This window comes from Paralichthys olivaceus, chromosome 15 (assembly GCF_024713975.1).
Source record: "Paralichthys olivaceus isolate ysfri-2021 chromosome 15, ASM2471397v2, whole genome shotgun sequence".
In the NCBI taxonomy this organism is placed as follows: domain Eukaryota; kingdom Metazoa; phylum Chordata; class Actinopteri; order Pleuronectiformes; family Paralichthyidae; genus Paralichthys; species Paralichthys olivaceus.
In genome coordinates this window covers 5981465-6006553 of record NC_091107.1, presented here as the reverse complement: position 1 = coordinate 6006553, position 25089 = coordinate 5981465, and the positions used below count along the sequence as shown (strand labels likewise).

At 41.0% G+C, this 25089-nt stretch overlaps 3 protein-coding genes and 1 long non-coding RNA gene across 5 annotated transcripts; 1 reads left to right on the top strand and 3 right to left on the bottom strand.

The window, feature by feature from the left end:
* Positions 1–6084: 6084 nt before the first annotated feature.
* Positions 6085–9528, bottom strand: mettl27 (methyltransferase like 27). The gene is made up of 6 exons (XM_069539473.1): positions 9167–9528; positions 8530–8658; positions 7938–8066; positions 7658–7793; positions 7174–7269; positions 6085–7072 (listed from the first exon to the last, which is right to left on the bottom strand). Exons 2-6 carry the CDS (start codon positions 8647–8649, stop codon positions 6870–6872), a joined length of 684 nt encoding a protein of 227 aa, XP_069395574.1. The 5' UTR covers positions 8650–8658; positions 9167–9528; the 3' UTR covers positions 6085–6869.
* On the top strand, positions 8896–18622 carry nf2b (NF2, moesin-ezrin-radixin like (MERLIN) tumor suppressor b). Of its 2 annotated transcripts, none has more exons than XM_020097216.2 (17): positions 8896–9145; positions 10142–10258; positions 11756–11881; positions 12398–12520; positions 12669–12752; positions 13061–13129; positions 13259–13341; positions 13458–13533; positions 13619–13756; positions 14127–14201; positions 14292–14405; positions 14526–14648; positions 14845–15062; positions 15536–15638; positions 15958–16088; positions 16182–16350; positions 16469–18622. In XM_020097216.2, exons 2-17 carry the CDS (start codon positions 10169–10171, stop codon positions 16514–16516), a joined length of 1770 nt encoding a protein of 589 aa, XP_019952775.1. In that variant the 5' UTR covers positions 8896–9145; positions 10142–10168; the 3' UTR covers positions 16517–18622. The 2 variants fall into 2 exon arrangements, with proteins under 2 accessions (XP_019952775.1, XP_019952774.1); XM_020097215.2 differs by lacking the exon at positions 8896–9145 and adding an exon at positions 9550–9890.
* LOC109635818 (uncharacterized) lies at positions 12635–16059 on the bottom strand. Its single transcript, XR_002203161.2, has 4 exons — positions 15921–16059; positions 15636–15735; positions 13640–13739; positions 12635–12761 (listed from the first exon to the last, which is right to left on the bottom strand). It is a non-coding gene; the product is annotated as an uncharacterized lncRNA (long non-coding RNA).
* Positions 18623–21078: 2456 nt separating the features above from the next.
* LOC109635902 (uncharacterized) lies at positions 21079–24883 on the bottom strand. The gene is made up of 2 exons (XM_020097386.2): positions 24274–24883; positions 21079–22195 (listed from the first exon to the last, which is right to left on the bottom strand). The coding sequence occupies exons 1-2, from the start codon at positions 24766–24768 to the stop codon at positions 21215–21217; spliced, it is 1476 nt and encodes a 491-aa protein (XP_019952945.2). The 5' UTR covers positions 24769–24883; the 3' UTR covers positions 21079–21214.
* Between the last annotated feature and the right edge of the window lie 206 nt (positions 24884–25089).

Here is a 25089-nt window from a genome sequence, read left to right as displayed (position 1 = left end):
AATCCTGCAAATCTGGGTCTTTCTGTGTGGAGTGTTCATGTTTTTTCCAGGTACTCCAGCTTTCTCCCACAGTCCAAAGGCAGACATCTTAGGTTAATTGGTGTGAATGTGAATCTGGATTGTTGTTGTTGGCCTTGAGATTAGCTGGTGACCTGACCAGGTTGTACTCCTCATCTCGCCAAATGTCAGCTGGGATTGGCTGCAGTCCCCCTGCATGCTTCAAATGATAAGCGGTATATAGATGATGGATGGACTTTCTGTCCCACACATAGATGAGAAGTTCATGTAGTAAGTGTGGAGTGCTGCTTACAAGTAAAGAATGGAGGGAAGGTTCACTGCCCTCTAACCTACAGTTTTGTCTTAATTTTCCCTGAACACAAACTAAAATAACAAAACAAAACAGCAAACTTCCTGGAGTTTTCCCAGTGAGGTACAGAAATCAATACTTTGCTGAGCGATTGCACAAACTGCAGTTCCAGGACGATTGCACTGCTGCTTGTGTTTGGATTCAAAATGTGTAAAATAGCACAAGCCCGTGAGCCTTTGATGTGTTAATGGGACATTAACCAGCTCTAGCTCCAAACTTACTTAGAGCAACAATATGTAACAACAACAGCGCTCTCTGCAGCCACATATGCCTGATTCATTTTGTTGGGCTCCATGCCCCAGTGATTTTGTGAAGAATTTTGCTCTGATTGTGTATTCCCACTCACTGAACCGAAACACAACACAACACAATATGGATCGTGGATATTACCCATGAGCCCCGGCTTCCTGAACTAGAATAGCTGCAGCTGCAACAAATCCACCAAACTCTGTTTAGAATTCTTCATATCTTAAAAGTTTCCTGCTGAATATTAGAGACAGAAAGTACTGAAGTTACATAGAACAAAAACAGACAGTCAGGGTGAGAAGTGGGACTGAAAGAGGAAACATTCTCTCTATTCCAAGTCTCTATGCCTACTTGACTCTTGAAAATGTATTTTTTCAAAATGTGGGGATCCCTATTAAACTGACCTATTTACCCAGAGCTAAACATGATTTGTGAGTATGTATATAATATGAGCCAGTCATAAGTCAACACTAATGTGATCATTATTGTGGAAGAAGATGTAAAATTATCTTTTTATTCCACCTTATTTAGGAGATAAACAAGATAAAGTGAAGTTATACATTTACAGTTTTGGGGGATTTTGGGTCTCGAATTATTTGAACTAGAAATAACCCCAAGGCAAACACAAAATATAAGTCAGAGATTACGTATGAGACATTTGGGAGAAATATTGGTCAAACAACGTTAACTGGCTGAGCATGAATGAGGATAAGTCTTCCAAGGCCCTGTCCTATTGTTCTTTAAAGCATCGCCCAATTGCTGTAAGAGTAGATCACAGGATTACATTCAGCTCTGCCTCAGTTTCTCTCTCAGGCATTCATTCATTCCAAGTTCACCAGTATGATACCAAGCAGGGAAGCAGCTCGCTTTCATCTGCAGTGGAGCAGAATCGTCATGAAAGGATAAATATCTCTGAAGAAGCAATACATTGTGTTGATCCCCTGGTACCTGATACTTGGCTTCTTCCCAAGACACAATTCTGGAGGGAAAAAAAGCCCTGGTCTGGTGTAGTGTAAATGCAAAGATATTGAAACACCTTATTTTAGTGGATGACAACCCCTGACACCCCACTTTACCTCCTCCACAGGCCTCGCACACAATTGAGTTTGCATTCTTGCTTTTTGCTGAGATGAGGCCTTCAGCATCCAATTATTTCAGTCATTTAAATGCATTCACAGCAGAACCCCTTTCAAAAGCCTATTCTCTCTTTCTCTGGGTGTAGGAGGTGATTTCATGTCTTTGTGGCCCCCCTTCTCCAGTCAGCGCGGGCTCGGATGCAATTCACAATTTCTAAATGTACCCCTGCCCCGTCTATATTACACTAATCTGTGTGCCAGATGCCATGGGGACAGATCACAGCGGAAACAGATGGGTGTAACCGTCTCACAGTTTCCCGATTTAAACAGGTAGCAAACTTATCTCCTGGCGAAAATGAATTTGCTGAATAATACTCTCCTAATTCTGATACTCCTGTGGCTGCTGGACATCACGCTGTGATGAGTCCCCGTAAGGGAAGCCCTCTCCCATTTTACTTATCTCCCTCACCCTTCTTTCCTTCTTAGAAAGTAATAATAATCTCAGCTGAGCGGCTCAATCTTCGCCACTAAGACAGTTTATGCGGGAGAAAGGCCCTTTAAGTGATTCTGTAAATGGATTAGGTTATTCTGCTCCCTCTGCCTCTGTCCTGTGCATTTCTTTCTATTTATATTTACCGCACCATTGCTAGTCTTGGCTTTGTTTCTGCTAATGTGTTACTGTTTAGAGCTTCCATTAGCCTGCTGCATTCATATTAAAAACAGTCCAGGCTCTAGAAGACTAATCAGCCAATCACTGCAGCGAGTTGAAAATGGACCGTGGGTTCCAATGCAACATAGATGTGATGTATGATGGTAATTTTCAGGGCTTTGTAATTAGATAGAAACCAATGCTCATTGTGTCTCTAAGAACAGACCAACCAACCTCATCATCCAGGATACAGTGTTGAATATAGTAACCATCAGCAGTGATAAACTTCAGGGCTGAGGCCCAAACAGAATGAAATCATGTCTGTAAAATACATCCCTACAGTCCAGGAGTGGTGGGAAAGCTGATTCAACAATCCTGCTCCAACAAATCAAAGAGAAGTCGATCTCTTGGTGTACTCAGTTTGGTTTGATGTGTCCCCTGCAGGCCCCTTGTGCCTGAGGCCCCCAAAGTCCCTTGGAACGGTGCTGTACAGTTGAGATAAGCAGATATTTTTAAACTAAAAAAAAGCATGAAATGTGTTTTTATGTGTCAGTTTAAGAGAGAGAATGTTGCAATGCAGAGATAAATAGTTTCTCAATGACTGACCAAGATCAATAATATGGTCTCGTCCATTGTAACTGGCATTAATCCAGGCTGGAAACCATTAAGAAGGGTACAGAGATCGTGCTCTGAGGACCAAACTTTTTACAGGTAGCTGTATGAACAGGGGCAGGTGGAGAGTCAAGTTCACCCAGAACCTTAAGTCTGCTCCCAAACTGAAATGCCTCCTGTGCTTCTACCTGGGGTGGTGTCTGCACAAAGGCCTTTTACTCCTCACAAAGGCCCACTGCCCTTGGACGGAGGGACCATAGCAGACTACATTTTGACCAGAGGCTGAATCAATTATTCAGGGTGTGGAGAGTGCCATGTTGCAGCAGCCATACGTGGGCTTTTTGGGGTTGGACTACCGACAGTGGGGCACAGCAGCCTTGTGTGAAGATGAAGCAGTGGCCGGGGAACCTCCTCTGTGTTGACTGAATTAAAGCTGTGACTTAATTATTCAGCTTTGGGGGCAAAAATACCTAATTACACTCTATCACTGGTGTTAGTGCAATTAGTTACATCTCAGTTCAGATCATTTTGTTAACGAATTCATTTTGTAGCAATACAGCGCAGAAATTATAAACCATAACCATTGTGTTTTCAATTTTTATTATCATTACCGTGTCTTCGCTTTAATTTCCTTTTATAAGATGGATCTAGATGGACAACCTGCTATCACTGGGATAACAAATATGTATGTTGCACTGTGGTTAAATTTAAATTGATGACATGAACAACATAATTGAGGAGTTTAAACTGTAAATCAGTAGCGTCACATCAAGAGTAAAGTCTTTGGCACAAACTGAAATATCACAGCAGCTGTTGGATGGGTTGCCATGAAATATTGGACAGACTGTCCCGTTTCCCAGATGATGGGTCATTAGAGTTCTTCTGCCAAAGCACAGCCTCAAGAGTTCCTACTCAGAATCACAAAGTATGCAAAACTGAAAGAGCAAAAAGGGTGTGTTGAACACCTGAAAGGAGGGAATTGAAAGTCTGTGAGCAAAAAGGAAAGTATAGCCCAGTTTTCCACTTCAGTGACACCCACACAAGTCCAGAGCCCCTCGTCCTCCATTTGCTTCACGCTCATGCACAGGGGCAGCTTTTTATTCCAGATTGTTATGGTCACGTCTGCACATCATAAAAACAAAGTACTACCCCCCGGAGCAGGAGTAAAAGGATTTCCTCAGAACTTAATTTTAATCCTGCAGTGGAAACGTTGCTGCAAAGGTTCCTTGTTCCTGGAGACAGTTCCTGCAGTGGAAATGCAGCTCTTGTCACCTGCACTGTGCAGCTGTGCACATGTTACTATATTTTATCCCTTGTGCTGAGTAAACACACTGTGTCAAACTGGTTATCTAACACCTACCAGTACACTCCATCCAACTATGTCCAGAATAGACAGAATAGAATAGAAAGCCCTCTTGTCATTTTATTATGACGAAATTTATAGAGCATGACCAACATGACCAACCAAATTGCTCTCCAGCTGTCATGTTACCTGCTTTGGCACCAGCCCTGGACCACAAACCACATCCAGCACCACAGCTACTTCACCGACACCACTGAAATGTGAGGAGTAGCTGTTTGCTGCCTGACATTGCAGCCACATCGGGAGCACGAGTAACAGAGCACAGTGGTTCATAAAACAGTCTCCTGACTTGACCTGAGATGCAAATGATTAAATCTGGTCATGTTTCACAAGATGCATGGAGGAATTTTTATTTCAATACGATCGGGGAGTCTCGGAATGATCATTCCCTGCCTAGGTGTCACAGAAAGACGTTTTATCACCAACTGTAGCCGCACTGTGAACTGATACAACCACTTCTTTTACTGTTTTACTGACAAGCATAGAGAAGACGTCAGCTGAGTATCTGATGAAACTGAAGAACAGTGGCTGCTCACGACTGGCATTTCTTTATCTCCCAGAGAAATATTATATATATGACATTAAAGAAATATGAGCCATTTCCTCTAAATGGTTTCGTTTAACCTTTTTTAAAACATCAAGAAAGAAAAAAACTAAATCTGAGACAAGCAATCTTGGGCTAAAGGGGCAGAAGAAAAGAGTAAATTTCGGTTGTAGGAGTAATTAAAACATCTTAAAACCTTATGATTCATTTAGCTTTTACAGAAAACAATATTAAATATTAAATATTAAACGCCAAAAAAAGAGAATTGGGTTTCTAACCCTGTATAAACAGCGAGGATCTCCCAAAATGTGAGGTAAGCCTGGGCAGATAAAGATAAAGAGGGCCCTTCCATTCAGAGCTGGAAACCGTCCATGGTTGTCTGAGGGAAGTGAAGTTCACCCAAAAACATTTCAAAGACCCATCAAAACTCCTCGATGATAAAAGATCTGGATAGTTTAAGGTGTCAGAACAGGAGATGGAGGAGTCAGAGGGATTTGAGGTGTGAGAAAGAGCGTGAGGCCTGATGGGAATCAACACAAGGTGGAACTTTGACTCGGTAACGTTTACATCTGTGTTTGTTTGTTTGATTGTTTGTTAGCAGGATTAAGCAAAAACTAGTCAACCTTGTTCTGTGACATTTTGTGTGGAGAGGTGCGACACGACCCCAAGAAGAAGACATTCAATTTTAGTGTATCAGGGAACAAATGCAGGAATGTTTTAAATTTTCATTCAACATTGCAAGATTGGGCATTTTTTCAACATTTTCGTCGTTTTCTCCGAGAATAATTCATGGGTCTTGATGAAAATCAGACTCATTTAAGAGACTGATATTTATGAGTGTCATTTGCAGCTGATCAAAATTAAACATCTGAATCTCGTATAAATGTGGTTTCATAAGGGGACTATTGGGCCTTCTTTGGCGAAGGTATACACTCTATTGAGTCCCATTTTAGTTTTATTTATAAAGGTTATGGATGTTTATTTCACCTTTTTTCTGTTTATGAGCTGCTGCAAATTTACATCAAAATATTTTATCATGTCTTAAAACCAAAAAAAACCTGAAAATGACAAAAGCGGCTGCCACTAAAAATGTGCTGACAATGATTTTACAGTTACACTTGCTTTCTTGAATCTCTTTGCGTGATTCCTATTTCACAATCATTAACCAACCTGTTTGTTTGATTAATGCGCTGCAGATATTACAACATTAAAGACAGAGGGTCGACATTAATTACATTTTCATTTATTACAGATGTCCAAGCAATTTATTTCCATTAGTATGACTTCTCTGCATATCTACAAGATACTGTCTTTGTGGAAATGGCTCACGAGCAGCACAACAAACTCATTTTTCACACACCAGTTTTCACTGCAACAAGCTCATTCGGGTAACATGAATATTGTTAAACATGAAACTGAAACAAATCTGCAGGAGGCTCATTTCTGGTGCACCATGCTCGTTCTCTGAGATGTATGGCTGCACGTTTGTAGATTACATTATCTGGGTGTTCTCTTTCTTACCAACCAGCAGTGTCTACGTGCAAAGCACTACTATGGTAATGAGACAAAGGAAGTCATTTTAAAGCTGAAGTCAGATACTGTGCCTCAGTTAAAGAGCTAGTTAATAGAGCTCACTGGTATATTACACGAGATGGACAATCTTAATAACGTTTCTGATATAGGGAGGTCATTTCTGAATCACCTGGCTCAGTAAGATTCTGAACCAGAACAGCAACAAGATCTTTAGTGTCCTGTCCACGTCTCTCATGGAGAGTCTGTGCTGGTGATGCAGCAATGTGCTACATTATGGAAAATCCTGATGAAAAATGTGTTAAAAAAGTCATTTAAATAATCATGAATTCATCTTAAATGTATATTATCCATGAAAGCAGTTTCACATTTTCAGATTAAAAATATCGCGAGACTTTTATGTGATATTCATATCAATTTATTTGAATAGTAATTTTATTTTGTCCTTGGCTGTTAAGAAGCCATGTTTCCTGGGCACTGTCTTAGATTTTCTTATAGAGGTAAACAACACCAGATATGTAGCCATCCTCCTTCTCTGACACGGCTCTCTCCCATTCTTCCACCTCAGTCACATCCACACAAATCCACAGTCCCTCTTCTTCCATCTGCTTCAGCTCATGGTCCAGGGCGCCTTTGTATTCCAGATTGCCAATGTTAGTCCTGGTCGTCATGCAAACGTAGCCACCTAGTGGATACAGGCGACAGTGTGGCGTTGCTGTTGAAGGATTAAAACTCAACCTGCTGAGCAGTGAGGAGATACCGACACAACAAAAACAAAAATCTCACCTGGTTTAGTGACTCTGCAGAGATCTCTGACCACAGCCACTGGGGCGTGACCACCACACAGCGCTCCAGAGATCAGAACCACATCAAATGAATCCGCTGGACGAGAAGGAGGGAAGCAGAAGAAGAGTTCATTATGAGATAAATATGTCTTTAACTACTGATAATGCTAAAGTCTTGTTTTTTTCCCCAAAAACAACTGAAGTCGATCAGACAACAACAAAACAACCACAACTTGTAGTGCATTTCCCCTATTTTACCTAATTATAGTTTTTATTATTGTATTGGGAGGCCATGCTTAAATTCCTGTCACACATTTAGAGTTTATTTTCCATTATAACTGACTTTTTGTTAATTTTCCAGTATTTTTACTTGCGTGTATTTGTCAAGCACTTTGTAACATTGTTTTAGAAGTGCTATGAACGGCAGCACCACAAATACTGGATAAAACAGTGGTCAATGAACCATTAATGCACCATTAAATTACCCCACTGGTCAGGCAGGGGCTCCTCGCCCAGCATCGACTGCTTCAGCTCCTGGTACAACCCAGTCTCTCTGGCAATCTCCAGCATCGGCTCGCATGCATCAAGACCCACAAATCGTCCAAATCCATGTCTCTTCATCTGTACAACAGAGACTGGTTGTTAGTCACACAGGTCAATTGAATGTATTGAATTTCTAGACGTTCTTTGGAAAAGTCCTTTGGCAAATACCATAGAATGTATTTCTGTGTCAAGACTAGTTTGTTCTCAGTCTTGTGAGTTTACCTGTTTGGCCAGTAGTCCTGTCCCACAAGCCACATCCAACAAGACTGCTTTTTCCCGGTCACCGCTGAAATGGTTGGAGATGCAGTTTGCTGCGAGAGTTGGTGCACGGTATTCAAGAATAGCCACATCCTATAAAAAAATAACTTTGAATTAAGAACAGAGGCTTTGAGTGCACAAGAGAAAAATACACATGCACAGATATCATTTACTACTATCAGATATACATAATGCCACATAATGATGTACATATATTTATTATTTTATTATGTTTTATTTTATTTTTTTGCACCTTATAATGCTTACTTAATTTTTTTGCACTAGTACTGACATTTGTACTTATTGTTTCATTTGCACTAGTGTATGTTATTGTATTTTTAGTTACTCTTATCTTATTTTATGACACTTGCATGTTGAGTTGCTTGAGGTGCCTGGGATTTAAGATTTTCATTGCCAACATGTACGCTGTATCTGTTGTGCAGATGACAATAAAACCTTTGAAACCTTGATATATTTTGGACAGCAGTTTTTTCTCTTAGCCTTGTTTTCAACCATTGACAAACTTTTGTGCATATAAAATATTATCTTATCTCACCTGATCATAGTTCTCTGCCCAGGAGCTGTAAAAGTCGACCATCTGTCTATATGTAGTGTTGTTATGAGCTGATGAGACCACTGCTTTCACATCTTCGAATGTGTTGCTGCCAACCGACATCGTGTGAAACTGTTTAAAGTTTGAAACAAAGAGCCATTGTCAAAATATTCAAGTTACATAGCAGTTTAACAACAGGTATCAGAATCAGATATATTCATTAAAGAGTTTAAGGTTCAAGGCTCACTTTGCTTCATTTGTCTCCTTCTAACAAACAGATATTTTTTTACAACGACCAGTGATTTGTTTTGTGATGTCATGTCATGTCACAGGCCCAGGGACAACTTTGCCTCTGTAGGAAGTGACTTAATATTTAAGGATTACCTTAACTTATCTTAGCAGTCAAACACACAACTAACACATTGGTAGGGGAACAAAGGAGGAAAAGATACACATGTAGTTGAAAACCATGGATTTATTTGAATTATTCCAGAATTCAATCAGAGCATAAACCCTGTGAAAAGCACATGCGGTTTGATCTGACCTTGCCTGAGCTGATATATGGTTTTGAAATCAACAAGCAGCTGCACATGAGACGACAGAAAGTGTGGTGCGTGAGGTAAGTAATGATGTGTGTCACCTTCAGGAGCCGAGCTGCTTCTTTCTTCTGGGGATGTCAACACAAGAGGACACGAAGTCGATGCACAATTCTATGCATCGGGAAAAAAACACGAAAAAGAAATTCCTGCAGACTCTGAAACCAGGAAACTGCAGCAGCACTACGTGGGTTCAAGCTGCACTATTCCCTCGTCACGGACTTTCAGGCAAACGACACCTGATCCGCTTCTTCTTCTTTCTTTCGTAACAAACTGCGCGTCTGTCGGACATATGAACTCCTGCAGCTGCTTTCGCGGCCATCACACTTTCTTTTTAGTTTAAAACTCTTTAAAGACAAATATTTCTTGAAGTTGAGCCTGGCGTCCACAATTCACGCACATGCGCAGCGGCCGCGTCCCAGGCTGCAGTTCCAGTTCCCACCTGTAGAGTCACAACAAAAAAAAGTCTCCTGGAAAGTCCTGCGGAGCTAACAGGCTAAAACACTTAGCTGCTGATAGCGCTGGTGAAGTTATCTCCGTCTGTGTGTAAAGAAAAGTTTACACGCACGGAGTCAGTTCGCTCGGTGGGTTCCATCATGGAGAATCCGAAGTTACGCTCTTTCTACAACTTGTTTTGGTGCGTTTTCGTAGCATAGCCGCGAAGCTAACACCCGTTAGCTTAGCATCGCTCTACCCCCCGACAACAAAAAGAAGCCCAGCCTCATCTGAGCCTTGTTGGGCGGCAGAAGTTTCTCACTTTACTCCCTGGTAAATGGCCTCATGTGGTTTTTATTTGAATTAAAACACACGTTGGGTTAAACAAAGAATGTATACATCTGTTTGAATTCGTGATGCCTGATCTCCACCATCCACTGACATCTCACTGCAGGACAGGAGCTTGAGCCTCCTGAAGTTTGAAAACTGTAAATAACATGTGATTCATCAGGAGCCTCCACCTCCGTTTTCGTTGAATGTTGTGTTTTCATTGTGAAAAGTATTTTGTTGTCACTTCTCCACAGGTTTGTTTTGACAGCTGCACCCTCAAAATGTCCATCCTGGGTTTAAAGAAGAAACAGCCCAAGACTTTCAAAGTCAAAGTTATCACCATGGACGCTGAGATGGAGTTCAGCTGTGAGGTATTTATTTATTCCACACCTTGGCCTGAAATGATCACCTGCCTGTGTGTGGAAGAGTGAGGTTCATCAGTTCCATGTCCAGATCAATAAATAACCACATATTGAAGGCTTGTTTTTGTATGTAAGTGAGTAAATGGAGCACCTTTCACAAAGTGAAGAAAAACAGCTGCAATAAATGAATATAGAGGCAAAACAAAACTAAATCACAAGCACCAGACATAACAATGTGATACAAAGGCGAGTTTGAATGTCCTGAAATGTTCTAAACATTCAATAATATAAACAGCACTGTGCAACGGTTTTACTAAAACGGAAGTGAGAGCGCTTTCATAGTTTTACCTCGGCCAAAGAAGTTTTCACCCATCTGTCTGCTTGTTGGTTGGTTGGTTTGTCACCAAACATGTTGAAAAGATGCAGCATGAGTGTGGGAAGAAACTGAAATAATTTGGTGCAGATTCAGGAGTTTTTATCACATTTTTTAACTATTTGAGAAATGTGTTTTTTTTGACACATTTCCCAAGGAATAATTTATGGATCTGGATGGAAAAAAACAAGCATATTTAGGTGCATTTTGACACAGCTCTACTATAATCTGCACTTTTTTGTTATCACACATTATTCCCACACTGCTGGGGTTCAGTATCTTGCCCAAGGGCACTTAAGCATGTGGAGCCACAGCTTGAACCACTCACGCTCTGGTTCGTGGACAGCCTGCCTCATTTCCATGTCCAGATCAATGTATAACTATATCATATGCATGTATTTTAAGATTAACCATTTATTGACCCACATTAAGTTTGGAATGTCCTGCATATGAAAGTATATAAAAAGCATAGTGCAAAGGTTTTAGGCTTTAAAACTAGAGTGAGGTTTCTTGTGTAGTTTTTATTTATTGTTTAACTTCATAGAAAGTGCAGTGAACTGAAATAAGCTCCAGAGGGACATGATGATGTTGACTTCAGGGCTCTATTCAGGCGCTACTTCTGCTGCAGGACTCCATCTCATCTTTTCTGTGAAGACAGTTGTTTTGATTCTGGCAGTTTGTTATTTCTTGCTGCAGAATGGGTTTATATCAGATCAGACACCTCCCTGATGGTATTGAGTGTGGAAGCCATGGTGTGGGTACTTGCCTTTCTTATGGATCTGTTTTGTAACTGTTTTGCATAGATCTCACTTAACAAAAGGAGAAAAGAGTTCATGATTCCCCATAGACATAATAATTGAATGCTGCAATCCAATAAATAAACAGAACCACATTATGCAACTTTCTTGGTAAAGCATTTGTCAGGTTTTCCACTATTAAATTGTTCAGTTGACGTCATAGGCTTCCCAGATAATGATGCTTTGTGTCTTGTGGACACAACATTTCTAGTTGCAGAAAACTGCCGTTAATATATATCATATATATCATACAGGCGCCGAACAGTTTGTAGGTCAACAGGTTTCCTGTAAGCATTTCAACTCACTGGTCTCTTTGCTGCTTTCTGTTTTTTTCAGGTGAAGTGGAAAGGTAAAGACTTGTTCGACCTGGTGTGTCGCACTGTTGGTTTGAGGGAGACCTGGTTCTTTGGTCTCAGGTACACAGTAAAGGACACATACGCCTGGCTGAAACCAGACAAACGGGTGAGTAGACGAGCAAACTCGTGAAGGGCAAACTGTCATGACGAAAGATATTTCAGACCCCACGTGGTGAAAATATTTAGCAGAATGCAGATTATTTGTATGTTACCCAAAATGGGATTCTAGGACTGTAACTGTTTTTTTTCATAATCAGTTAAAACCATGGATTCATTTCTAATCCAATAATGAATCCTTTCGACTATAAAATGCCTGTAACATTTTCCCAGAGTACAAGATGACATCTTCTAAATGTTATGTTCAATGCTTATCGGTTAACAATGCTGAGCAGCTGCAGAGGGCTAATGTTGCAGGATAAATGACTTGAGTGTATAATAGATTTTTTAAAATTGTGGATCAATTATCAGTAAATCAAGTAATTGTTCTGCGTGATGCTCATATTTAATTGCAGATACTGATCAGGACATGAAATTCTGGTTTTTGTGAGACTTCAGCCTAATAAAAAATATTCTTCTGCACTTTGGATCTACTTTTTCCCATTTTGTTTATTTGTTCATCAAGGTCTTGGACCAGGAGGTTCCCAAGGACTCTCCCATAACATTTAATTTCCTCGCCAAATTCTTCCCTGAAAAAGTAGAAGAGGAACTGGTCCAGGAAATTACTCAGCACCTCTTCTTCTTACAGGTAATTTAAACATTTAATTAAAAATAATCTTTATGATATGTGCATACTCTCCTTGAGATGGGGCTAGTATTTGCTCATGTTTTAGAAAATGAAATGAAATAATTTGAATTGGTTCAACATTCATACGTGTGTTCATATTATATTTTAGGTGAAAAAACAGATACTAGATGAAGAGATATTCTGTTCCCCTGAAGCATCGGTACTCCTGGCATCATACGCTGTCCAAGCCAAGGTAATAGATCTGTGCAAGGTTAATGAAAGTTAATGGTTCATTATTGTCATTTGAATTCTAGCTACACATTTAGAGATTCTTGTTCTACTCACATCTCAAAACATTTAGTCAATATAAGTCCAGCTGAAAGTCACAGATCTTCACTGATGCACTGATTTATGTAACAATTCTTCATTGAAATCTCAAACACTTACCAGACTGATGTTGTATTTTACGCTGACTTGTGTACTTAAATTATCCAAAGTATTTCTAACTTGTATATACTTATATTATTGCAAATATGCAACATATTTCTTTTTCAATCACAGTACGGTGACTATGACCCAAACTTTCACAAGCCAGGCTTCCTGGCACATGATGAGCTTCTGCCAAAAATGGTAAGTTTACGTTACTATGTGCACGTTTGACCATCCACAAAACATAATGGGTCGTCAGTCAGTGTTAATCTGCTTGTGTATATTATCTAAAGATTTTTTTTATGCTGATCTTATGTGTGTGTATCTCAGGTTCTGATGCAATATCAAATGACAGCTGACATGTGGGAGGAGAAGATCACAGCTTGGTACGCGGAGCACAGAGGCATCGCCAGGTAAGGAATGACCCAGGAGGCACATTAACACATTTACAAAAGATGAAGTCAGTGTGTGATGAATGTATTATTGTTTGATGTGTTTTCTCTTATTTAATTTTAAATTGTCTAAACAGGGATGAGGCAGAGATGGAATACCTAAAGATTGCTCAGGACCTTGAGATGTATGGTGTCAGCTACTTTGCCATCACTGTGAGTGTGAATTACTGTACCTTGAGGTAAATTATGTGTTATGAAAAATAGAATCTTCAAAATGACTTTCATGTTACATTGACAGCAAAATAAAAGGGACACAGACCTGTTACTTGGAGTGGATGCTCAGGGTCTTCACATCTACAGCCCCAACAGCAAACTCACTCCTAACAGGTCCTTTCCTTGGAGCGACATCCGCAACATCTCTTACAGTGAAAAGGAGGTAAATGCAAGCAAGTCAAACAGACATTTTACAGAATTGCATTTTTTTTCTGCCTCTCACTGTGGAAGAAGTAGAAAAATGATACTTCCTGATGCTGCAACATTTTCAGCAGATTAAGCTGCTGGAAATGTCATTTTAAGGAAATATGTTGGAATAGATCTTTTTTTTTTATCATAGATGGACGGTGCTATTTATTTTCTTGCACTCATCACTAAATTGCAGACAAATATAGATGTTTGTGAAACCTTCAACCTTTCACTCTGGCCAGTTAACTATTCTGTTGTAAAGGCTTCAAATCTTTCAAATCAATGCTCACAAATTGTTCCAGTGATGCAGAATAACTGAAATGTTTAACTCTCCCATGTTTCAGTTCACAATCAAACCCCTGGACAAAAAAAAAGATGTTTTCAAGTTCTACTCATCTCAACTACGTGTGAACAAGCTGGTTAGATGACTTGTTTATTCATGTATAACAATTATGAAACAGAGTTATATTAACGTTTTATGAAGTACCACATTGCTGCTTTGTGTTTAGATCCTACAGCTGTGCATCGGTAACCATGATCTATTCATGAGGAGAAGGAAGGTGGACTCTATTGAAGTGCAGCAGATGAAGGCTCAAGCTAAAGAGGAGAAGGCCCGAAAGAAGGTCAGCACGCTCTCAACTCCACCGCACTAATGAATGGGATAGGCTTTGCATACACAAACTGCAGGAAAGTTCACCTATAATGATTTGATCATGGTTAATTGGCTTTAATTTGGTTTCTAGATGGAGCGTCAGATCCTGGCACGGGAAAAACAGATGAGGGAGGAAGCAGAACGTGCAAAAGAGGAGATGGAACGAAGACTTTTCCAGCTACAAGACGAAGCCCGACTTGCCAATGAGGCACTGGTGAGAGATATATTCTGGACATGAAATAATAGTCTAATATTTCAGACTTTTGTATGAATTTGCTTTTGCAAGAGTTTCTTTTCTGTTGTTTATTGTTTGGCAGAAATAGCCATCGAGTTTGTTGATAAATTTCCTCCATCATGCTGAGTCCTGATTTCTATTTGTCCTTTTAAATGTTACAATTCGTTTTCTCCAGCTGCGATCTGAGGAGACCGCAGACCTGTTGGCAGAGAAGGCCCAGATTGCTGAAGAGGAGGCGAAGCTCTTGTCCCACAAGGCTGCAGAGGCTGAGCAGGAGAGACAGAGGTTAGAGGTCACCGCTATGAAGACCAAGGAGGAGAAGAGACTGATGGAGCAGAAGATGAGGGAGGCAGAGCAGCTGGCTGTCAAACTGGTGGAGCAGTCCGAGAGGAGGTGTGGAATCAGTTTATCATTACTTCACTTTGCTGTGAATACATGAAATGCTGTTTAAGATAAATAGTTTTTGCCTAAATGCGTATTATCGAAAAATAGGGGCAATATAAACACGAGGGAAAGTAAGGACGTCACGACAGAGTCTTTCATCTTTACTACAGTCAGTGGCAGGGGAGAAAACTAATGACTGACTTGGAGCAAGTACACACAGTGCATGTAAACACATTCCCAGATTACCCAGGTCACCTTGTTTTTTCTGAATATTATTATTACTGGAGTATGTGGCATTTTCCTCCTCTGATTAAAAGCTCTGCAAATACAAGTAGGACACCTGTGTCACATTGTTCCTACAGCAGGTGTAGTGTAAATTTAAAATCGAGTTGTCCAATTAAAAGTCAAAAGTATTTACTGTTGGTTAATACAAGTCTTACTGTGTTTCAAAAACCTTGAACTAACTAAACCTCTGTTTCCAGGTTGAAGGAGGCAGATCATCTGAAACAGGACCTGACGGAGGCGAAGGACGCTGAGCGGAGAGCCAAGCAGAAGCTGTTGGACATCACCAAAACAACTTACCCTGTACGGTGATGGAGGACACAGTTGGTGGACTCTTTGTTGACCTTTTGTTATTTCTCTTTGTGGATAACGCAGCTTGTTCAGACATCACCGTTTATGTCTGAAATGCAAATACAGCCAATTAAAGATGGTTTATTTGATTCACAAAGGTCACTGGGGATTTATGGAGTTTGAGAGTGAAGTTAAGAGTTGTCAAAAGGAAGACACATAACTAAGACACATGACCTGTTACTGTGCATGAGGTTATATTTGTGTGTCAACAGATAGTAATGTGTTAAACTTTACCTTCATGACTTGATGCACATGCTTGACTTTCCTCCAGCTCATAGCAGCGTACTCTGCTCCGCCTGCCCCTCCCGAAGCAGCCGACTTTGCCTATGAGTCAGCATCCACACGTCTCGACTTCAAGGACTCTGACATGAAACGTCTGTCCATGGAGATTGAGAGAGAGAGGTGAGCTGGAGTTTAAATCCCCCGCAGCAACAATTTTGGAAATAGAGTTTTAGCTGCGCCTCCTTATCATTGAAATATCTGGCATTAATACAGGCTGGAGTATATGGAGAAGAGTAAACACCTGCAGGATCAGCTGAAGGAGCTAAAGACAGAGATTGAGTCTCTGAAGCTGGAGGAGCAGCAGCAGCAGGCCGGACTCTACAGCCTCCAGAGTGAGGCGAGGGGATACGTTCAGGAGCCTGTCTACATACCTCACAGCAACGTATGTATAAGATCAGAAAACTTAAATAACTTGGATAGTAAAAGGTTGAAGAGCTTTAAAAAGTTGAAGGTGAATTCAGACGTCACGTTCTGAGACTTATTTGTTTGTTGTTTTACAGAGAAACTCTGCGTACATGTCTCAGATGGCCTACTTTGAAGAAGTCTGATCCTAATCCTGCAAGATGACGACGGACGAGGACACCAGCTGATGTGATCCACTATATTCTTAGGTCATTTTTTTACCTGGCTGAAACTAACAGACACAAACATACATACACCTTGACTATGTGTTTCTGAAAGACTAAATCCTCAACAACAAACAGTTTGTCTGCCTGCACAGGCTGCCACGCTTGGTTGTTACCACCTGATACACTACGGCACCTTTAATATTTCTTTCATATGTAAAACACACAACAATGTGAGCCATGTATCTCACACTGATTCAGTATTTGGTGCTGAGGATGGATGTGTGAGTGGGTTTTTATTTGATGTTTTTTGTGTGGTTTTAAGGGATAATCAGATATAGACTCACGCCTTAATGACACATCATACATCAATGCCTTAACAACACTGAGACGGATTCAAATGATGTTATGTTTTTTGTTCTTTTCAGAAACTGGCTTTACATCCTTCATCAGATGTAATTAAGTGAATGATCATTTCAGGGTGGAGACAATTTCAAAAAAGCATCCTGAGGCTTTTGTGAATACGTTATATTTTGGTCATTTTCTTTCAAAACAGAAAAGTGTTTCTAAAACCCAATTTTCTTTATCTACCTATAACAAGCCATTGTTGAAGTGATCTTTGAAAGCTAAATACACATTAATTAGAATGGCTGCCAAGGTATCTGTCCTCGAAATCAAGACCCATGAAGCATTTCCTCTGAAATCAAAACGCCTTATTTCACAAATGTTTAAAAAAGTGTAAATTAAATTCCTGGATGTGCCCCTTTGTCCTGATCTACGTCAAACTTTAAACGGTACTTTATTGACCCATTTCACATCCTTATACCAAGTTTTGTGGAAAGGCGTTCTGTAGTTTCTACGTAAACTCGCTGTCAATCCAACCAACAGACAAGTGGGCAGCAGTGAAAACATAAAACTCCTTGGCGAATGTATAGATAACTCATAATTAGTGATTTGTTTTATGTGAGCTTGTCCAGATATGTTCAGAGTGTGTTTGCAGGAACAGTGTCAAGAGGTGACGACTCCATAAAAATGTCAAATTCAGTGTTTTGATCTTTGAATTAAATAGTTTTTGCTGTTTCTGTCACAAAGGTCATGAACGGCCTTTCTTGAAAACAGCACACAGGTGCCTTTTCTTTTGAAAGTTTCTAGTGCTTCATCATGGTAGTTAACACAAGTGTTGTGTACAATTACAAGCTTGAGCTCTGCCATTTCAAGTTTTTATTTTTTGTACTCTAGACTGTTGATGTGCCTTGAACTTTATTTTTTACGGTTGTGATTTGAGGTTTTATTTGATAACTTGCTCTTGTGTCTCAGCATTACGGTTTCTATAAGTTTCAGATTGACGGCCGCCTTCTTTTTTTTTCTCAGGGCTTGTGTTGGAGACAATCACTGCAGATAGAATCTCATTGTTTTCCCCTGAGATTAACAGGATGGTATCCATTATTGTTTGACCTTTTTTTTTTTTTTAACAGGCTATTTGATTTAACTTGGATATCAGTGATTTGCATGTTCAATATTTCTGCCAGTAGAGTGTGTGTTTCGTTTCATAAACATGTGAGTAAACCTTTACTCTGCTAAACTCACTCATCACATTCTTAAAAAGGGAGCCGAGACTGACGTCGCTATGGACTAAACATTGATCACTGATTGGTTCATTGTTGCCCTCATGACGGGGTTACCATTGAGTACGACTTCTGTTTTGTGTCGGATTTTTTTTTCTTTTTTCAACACAATGTGCTGCAGTTTGCATCTTTAAACATATTTATTTGTGCTATAAATCCTTAAATAACATCACATGTGTTCTTGAGGTTCATCATTGTTGGGAACTCCATTGTAAATAATGTTTGTTTTCTTTTTCTATAATGGAATTCAAGTTGCATCTGAAGAGATGTTGTGCGTTGGGGGATTAGGTTTATTTTGAAGTGATAAAAACAATTATGCAAGTTCATATGATTTATAACCTCAAGTTATTTTGTCATTTCATAACAGCAGTGATTGTACATGTTTGTCTGTGTCGCTGATGTTGTCCTGATGTGTTTGTTGATATCTTCAGTTTGATGATTATAAAATCCTTCTTGCTTCCTATTGTGTCCGTAAAATGCAGTTTTATCAAATACAGACCAAAAAAAAACACATCCTCCAAGTATTTTACCTGAAAAACTTCCTTAGAAACTCAAAACCTGCTCCTGGATATGCATCAAAATACACATTGACTTACATTTTTATCTGGTCCAGCAAGTGTGGTCATTTGAAGAAAAGGGGAAAAAACTTGTGTCAGCCTCTTGACAAGTGTGAGATTACTCGGCCCACTCCGGGAAAGTACGGGAGGAGAGAATGGCGTTTTCAAGGTCTTTATTCTGGTCACCTCTCCTGGCAACCACACACACACACATACATATATATATATATATATATCCACGGGTCTCTCTACACACACACACACATCCACACACGTCTGCTCGCTGCTCCGGTCTCAGGACGCCAGCCTTACAAGAGAGAGCAGAACCAGGTCACCAGCAGACTCGTAGTGATTCCCTGATCACCTGATCCTGCACAGCTGTCCGATCACCGGCTGAGCCACTCCTCCCTGTTGTCCAGCAGTTGGCGCCCTAACCAAACCACAACAAGTTAACTCCAAAACAACCAATCATGCTGCAGTAATAAAAACAGGTGAACTGCCACAAACATTACTCAACTGTTTTAAGAGCAAAATGGATCCACGCTTAATATTTATATTAAAATCAAACTAAATTAGGAGCATTTTTAAATTAACAAATATTTTGTAAATGTCTGAAAAGTGCTGCATGATGTGCGGTGTGTGTGATTGTGCTTCACACTAAACACACACAACCAAAACATTTCAACTTCAAAATACCCAGTTTGTGTGTCTAGTAGCTGAAGACATGAGATGATAGAGAGATCATTCTAACTTTGCTGGTTCGCTCCAGGAGAAGGATGACGGAGAGAGAGACAAACCTGCAGCTCCTGAAAACCGACAGATCCATCTCTGACCACAAGATAGAAGTGTCTCTCAAAACTAGCAGAGAAGAAAACGTGCTGGTGCAGTCGAGTTGTTAACCCAGTGTCGGTCATAATCAAACATTTTTTATTGGATTATTTAACTCATTGCATAGTATTTTTTTAGTATCTACTATTGTTTTAGTTTTTGCCTTTAAAACAGCAGAACCATGGGATTTATTATCATCAAACGACACAATACACACAGTGTTAAAATTAGATTAGATTAGATTAGATTCAACTTTATTGTCATTGTACAGAGTACAGGTACTGAGACAACGAAATGCAGTTTAGCATCTAACCAGAGTGCAAAATAGCAATAAAAGTGCAGAGTCTGTGCATATGTAAAGTGGAATAATTGAATAAATAAGATATATACAGTAAGAGTTGGGTGTGAAAAAAAAGAACATAATTGGGACTAGCAGCAATTGAGGTAGGTAAGTACGGTTAAGACGGTAAAACAGTAAACAGCAAAATAGTATTTTAAGTACAGGTAAAAAAAGACATTTTTGTGCAAATGAGCAATGTGCAAATGTTCAGTGGTTGTCACTTGTGTGGGGGTGAGGGTGGGGGTGGCTGGAGCTAGAGGAGGGACAAGAGAACAACAGGGACACAGTACAGGAAACACATACAGCTGTAACATCTGTCCTTCAGTTTTTATATTTTACAGTATTAGGTATAGACAACATTCATACAGGTTTAAGTCATGTATCTACTTCACAATGGATCTTTAATATTAAGTTCAGTGATGATGCTGCTACATCCTTCCACTGAAACTTAAAGTTAATTCTATCCAAACACATGGTTCCCTCCCTCCTCCAACACTGAACACCTCCTCTGTGAGCGCACTCTCTGTCAAACCTGTTTGTCCTGTGGATTTTAAAAGCCAGGAAGTGGACTGGGAGTCCAGAGGGGGGATCTGAAATGTTTGCATATACATGTCATTAAAAAGAAAAAAGGGCTATGACTCAAACTGATCACGCTGAAGTCGTTTATTTAAAAAGTAAACGTACAAAATAAAACATACAATCACATTTCACACCAAAAAGGTTCACATCTGAATCTTTACAAAAAAAAAAACCTGACATGAATGATTTTACAGCTGATTCAAAATGTAACTTTATGTGCAACAAGTGGATTCTGTCATCGAATCATTCATTAGAATCAATGATGCAAAGTTAGCTTAATATGTTGCTGCTTCATTAATAATGTTTCAGGTTGCATCAGGTCAAACAGAAACAAACAAGCTAAATATCTGAGGTAAAAATATTTATACAGACAGATTCATCTTCTTCAAGTGCATTTAAGAAGTGAGATAAAAAAAAAACGAATGTTAACTTTTATAACTTCACACGTCAACATCAATGTCGGTAAATGTAGATTCAGGAAGCTTGTTTTCTAACAAGAAGACAAGTGTAACTTCACTCACACCAGTTTTACTTCAGGTTTAGTGCACGAGACCTGTTCAAGCTGCATGATGGGGAAAGTTCTCCAGGACTTTTTTCACTTCAATCAAAACCACATGATGAAGGACAAAGACGATTCTACCTCATCAACTACTTAACATCAGTGTAACAAGTGAACATCTACCTCTAAATCACTCTTAGTACAGAAAAAGTAAACATATTTGTATTGTGTGTAAATATAGGTCAGTTCATATTATAGGTATGTTCTTGCTGGATTTGAGGAATCATCTGGATTTTCACTCTTTGCCGATAAAGTCTCTTCCATTTCAGCTCGTTTCAGCTGAGACTTCGTCGACAGCGCCTCGCTCTCTTCAGATTTTGTTGACTCCGGCCTCTTCATCTGAGATTTCGTTGATGGCACCCAGGATCTTTCTGACTCCTGCCTGGAACCATGTCCAGGCCCGTCTTCCCAGGGAGGCCTCTTGTACAGCTGAGACTTGGTGGACGCCCCCTCGTAGCTTTGGGAGCGGGGAACCGCTGCTGTGATGGGCTGGGCCTTCGCTGACGGCACCCTGTTGTGACGAGAACCCGCTGGGTTGGACCCGTTGGAGGAGCGGACCACCAGGTAGCGGACTGAGGGGCTCTTCTCTGTGTCACTGGCTTTGAGGGGGCACGCTGAGCTTATGAACAAACCCCCTCCCAGAATGAGCAGGATGGACGCCCCCCAGCCGATGTAGAGACAGGCTCCAATCTCCCGCCGCTGAGCATCTATGGAGGCGCTGTAGAACTTCCTCACCACGGCTCCAGCCGCCCAAGACGTGGGAATCAGACACAGAAGCCCTGTGGTGATCAACACTCCCCCTGCCGCCAAGGCCACCTTGCCCTTAACACCACCACCTTCTTCATCCAAGAAGCGAGTGCACTTCCCTCCAATGAAGGCCAGTATGAGGCCTACGGCACCTGTGGTGATGGCGAGGACGGTGAGGGCCCTGGCGGCCTGCAGGTCAGCGCTGAGAGCGAGGAGGGACTCGTACGGCTTACACTGGATCTGCCCCGTGCTCTGGACCACACAGGTCATCCAGATGCCCTCCCAAATGGTCTGTGAGGTGACAATGGTGCTGCCGACGAAGGCGGTGACCCTCCACATGGGCATTAGGCAGCTGATGATGACCCCTGCCCAACCCAGGAGGCAGAGGGCACTGGACAGCATCTGCATCCCCATGGACGCCATGGTGTCGTGGAGGCGTGAAGACCTCTGGAGATGCTCGAGAAATAATCCTCACAGATGTATATGACTCTCACTTCCACTCCTGGTCTCTCTGCTCACTTCTCTTCTCTCTCGTATCTTCCGCTGAGTTTCTCTTTATCAACCTGTGATGTTTTCATCTGCCCCCATCGCCACACCTCTTTGACTCTTTCTCTTTTCAGTCCAGCAGCGTTAACTAGACTCCAGGTGTGTCTCAGTCCTCAGTTCATTTGTTTACACTCTACTGTCCCTCCCCCTTCACATCCCTGACTACTGTCCTGTCCTCCCCCCTCTCCCCCTCCTCTTTGTATTCTCCTACCTGAGAGTGCTCTGTCTCTTCTGTCACCTGAGCGGCTGCCTGTGTGCTTCTGGCTGCAGGTGTACATGCACCACCTAGACTACAGGGAAAAGGAAGGGGAGGAGGTTGTCAGACAAAAAAGAGGGAGGGCAGGAGCTGTGAAACCGTGACATCATCTCTTCCCGCCCTTGTTACCTTTGTTTCGAGAGATAATTTTGTTAGCAACAAGCACCAGACAAAGCCGGAGGAACGATAACAATGAGCTTTATATGTTTTTATGTTTCGCTCTCGTGTCTTAGTCCTGTCACACACAGGAGAAACACTGAACTGAGCTCAAAGTGAACAGTAATATGTTTCAAAAATAAATACATGTGAGGTCAGTGCTCAGTGTGTGTGTGTGTGTGTCTGTGTGTGTGTGTGTGTGTGTGTGTGTGTGTGTGTGTGTGTGTGTGTGTGTGTCTGTGTCTGTGTGTGTGTGTGTGTGTGTGTGTGTGTGTGTGAGGATGTGTTTCTGTAACAAAATTAAGGAGAGAAATGTGGAACACGATAAACCAGTTTCATTCTTGCAGCATCCACAGTGCAGTAAAACCTGTTTCAACCCTCACCCCACACATACACACACACACACACAGACACACACACACACACGTACACAAACTACCAAACCTTAATCAGGCTCAAAATAATCTTTAATCTGTCCTCGTAGCTCCGGGGGATAGTTTTTGTGTCATTCTTTTCTATTTTACACATTACGTAAAACAAATGGCCTAATAGTGGGATATAAGAATTGTTATTGTTATTATTATTATTATTGCCAACCTAAAACCACATTATGTGTATATTTTATTATTTTCACATGAATTCAGAGACACAACTATGATGTAATTGTGTATGGATTTAGACTCTGGTCAGTTTATTATGTTTATTAAACTTGATATGAACACAAACATGTGGTGACTTCATGTCAGGTGTTACATTTCTGTCTGGAAAAGGTGATTTTGCTCTTGTCGAGATAAATAAGAGAGAACATAAACACAAACACTGTTTATCATTATCACACAGCCTGTCAGTAAGGATTCTACACTTGAAAAACCTTATTCTTGACATTTGTCACTATAACTGTTCTTCCCTCTGAAAAAAACTCAAAAATGGAAAACATAATCTCAGATGTGTCTTAAAGAACTGAAGCAACAAACCAAATCTGGAGAAAAAGCCAGAAAATAATGTGAATCAGTCTCTTCATCGTCGATATTCAGTTGGGTTAATGGAGGAAGAGGAGCAACAGCGCTGGAAGATTTCACATACAAAAACACATAATGCGGTTTTTAACACACGTGTTCTGAACCTCACATGTCATAGAGAATATGTAATGTGAGTATGTGATCAACAGCATAAACCAAAAATATAAGTAAATCTGTACAAAACTGTCCAAGAGAAAGTGTTAAATACAAAAACTGTGAATAATCTCATATGCACATTTTACAATATGCACAATAAGAACATTTTTAAAAGTTGTTAAATTTCATACTGCAAAAGCTCAAAGCTATATTCTAAATGGTGGAACTTGGCTCTTTCTTATGGGACAAACTGAAACGTCCATCGATTCTCTGTCTTATCTCCTGCTGACGATCTAAACGTAGGCCTTGCTGCTGTCCACAGAGCGAGCCTTGGCGTACTTCACGTCGTAGTCGTTTTCATCTCTGGGGGGACAGGAGCTGCAGAGGAGGCCCCCGCCCAGGAACAGCAGCCCCGCAGAGGCCCAACCGATGTAGAGCGAGGCTCCCAGCTCCCTCTTCTGGGCGTTGATGAGCATGGGGTTGTAGAAATCCCGAATGATGGTGTTCGCGGTCCAGCTGGCGGGGATGAGCACCATGACCCCAGCAACAATGAAGATGATCCCAGCAGCGATGGCCACTTTGCACTTTTGCCTTTCCTCCGACACAAAGTTGGTGCACTTGCCCCCGACCACCGACAGAAGGATCCCAAAGACCCCGATGATGATGGCGAGGATGACGAGTGCTCTGGCAGCCTGCAGGTCTCGGGGCAAGGCCAGGAGAGAGTCGTAGACCTTGCACTGCATCTGGCCTGTGCTCTGTTTCACACAGTTCATCCACAATCCTTCCCAGATCACCTGGGAAGTAACGATGTTGGCGCCGATGAACGCTGTTACTTTCCACGTGGGGAGGGCGCAGATAATGATGCTCCCCAAGAAGCCGATAAAGGCGGAGGCCATACCCAGAATCTGTCTTCCAGCAGACACCATGCTGAGGCTCCGTCGATCTCTTCAACTCGGCAGGCGCTGCAGAGAGACGGGGCTTATTTACGAGTGAGGGACACGAAGGAGCAGGTATTTGTTGGAGAAGCTGACTGCAGCTCACTTACAGGTTTTCTTGACAAGTCAGAGGAGGAGTTTTGTGGTGCGGCCTCTGAGCTGAAACTGGTTTTAAATGTCATCTCACCAGACCAGAATTGCAGAGTTTCACAGATGCACACAGAATCCCCCAAAGACAAAATGACTGAAGAAGTTTAAAATGAAAAAAAGGCACATGTCTTATTACTGTTGGTATTTGCTTGGGTGACAATT

What these genes read in the sequence shown, in the direction of transcription:
- mettl27 (XM_069539473.1), bottom strand. Translation starts at nt 8,649, where the DNA reads ATGTCGGTTGGCAGCAACACATTCGAAGATGTGAAAGCAGTGGTCTCA. An exon ending in GGGCAGAGAACTATGATCAG is followed by an intron (nt 8,067 to 8,529) that starts GTGAGATAAGAT and finishes ATTTTTTTATAG; the next exon opens with GATGTGGCTATTCTTGAATA. An exon ending in CAGGACTACTGGCCAAACAG is followed by an intron (nt 7,794 to 7,937) that starts GTAAACTCACAA and finishes TCTGTTGTACAG; the next exon opens with ATGAAGAGACATGGATTTGG.
- nf2b (XM_020097216.2), top strand. Translation starts at nt 10,169, where the DNA reads ATGTCCATCCTGGGTTTAAAGAAGAAACAGCCCAAGACTTTCAAAGTC. An exon ending in TCAGCTACTTTGCCATCACT is followed by an intron (nt 13,534 to 13,618) that starts GTGAGTGTGAAT and finishes TTACATTGACAG; the next exon opens with CAAAATAAAAGGGACACAGA. An exon ending in TCACCAAAACAACTTACCCT is followed by an intron (nt 15,639 to 15,957) that starts GTACGGTGATGG and finishes ACTTTCCTCCAG; the next exon opens with CTCATAGCAGCGTACTCTGC.
- LOC109635902 (XM_020097386.2), bottom strand. Translation starts at nt 24,768, where the DNA reads ATGGTGTCTGCTGGAAGACAGATTCTGGGTATGGCCTCCGCCTTTATC. An exon ending in AGCTGGGAGCCTCGCTCTAC is followed by an intron (nt 22,196 to 24,273) that starts ATCGGTTGGGCC and finishes CGCCTCCACGAC; the next exon opens with ACCATGGCGTCCATGGGGAT.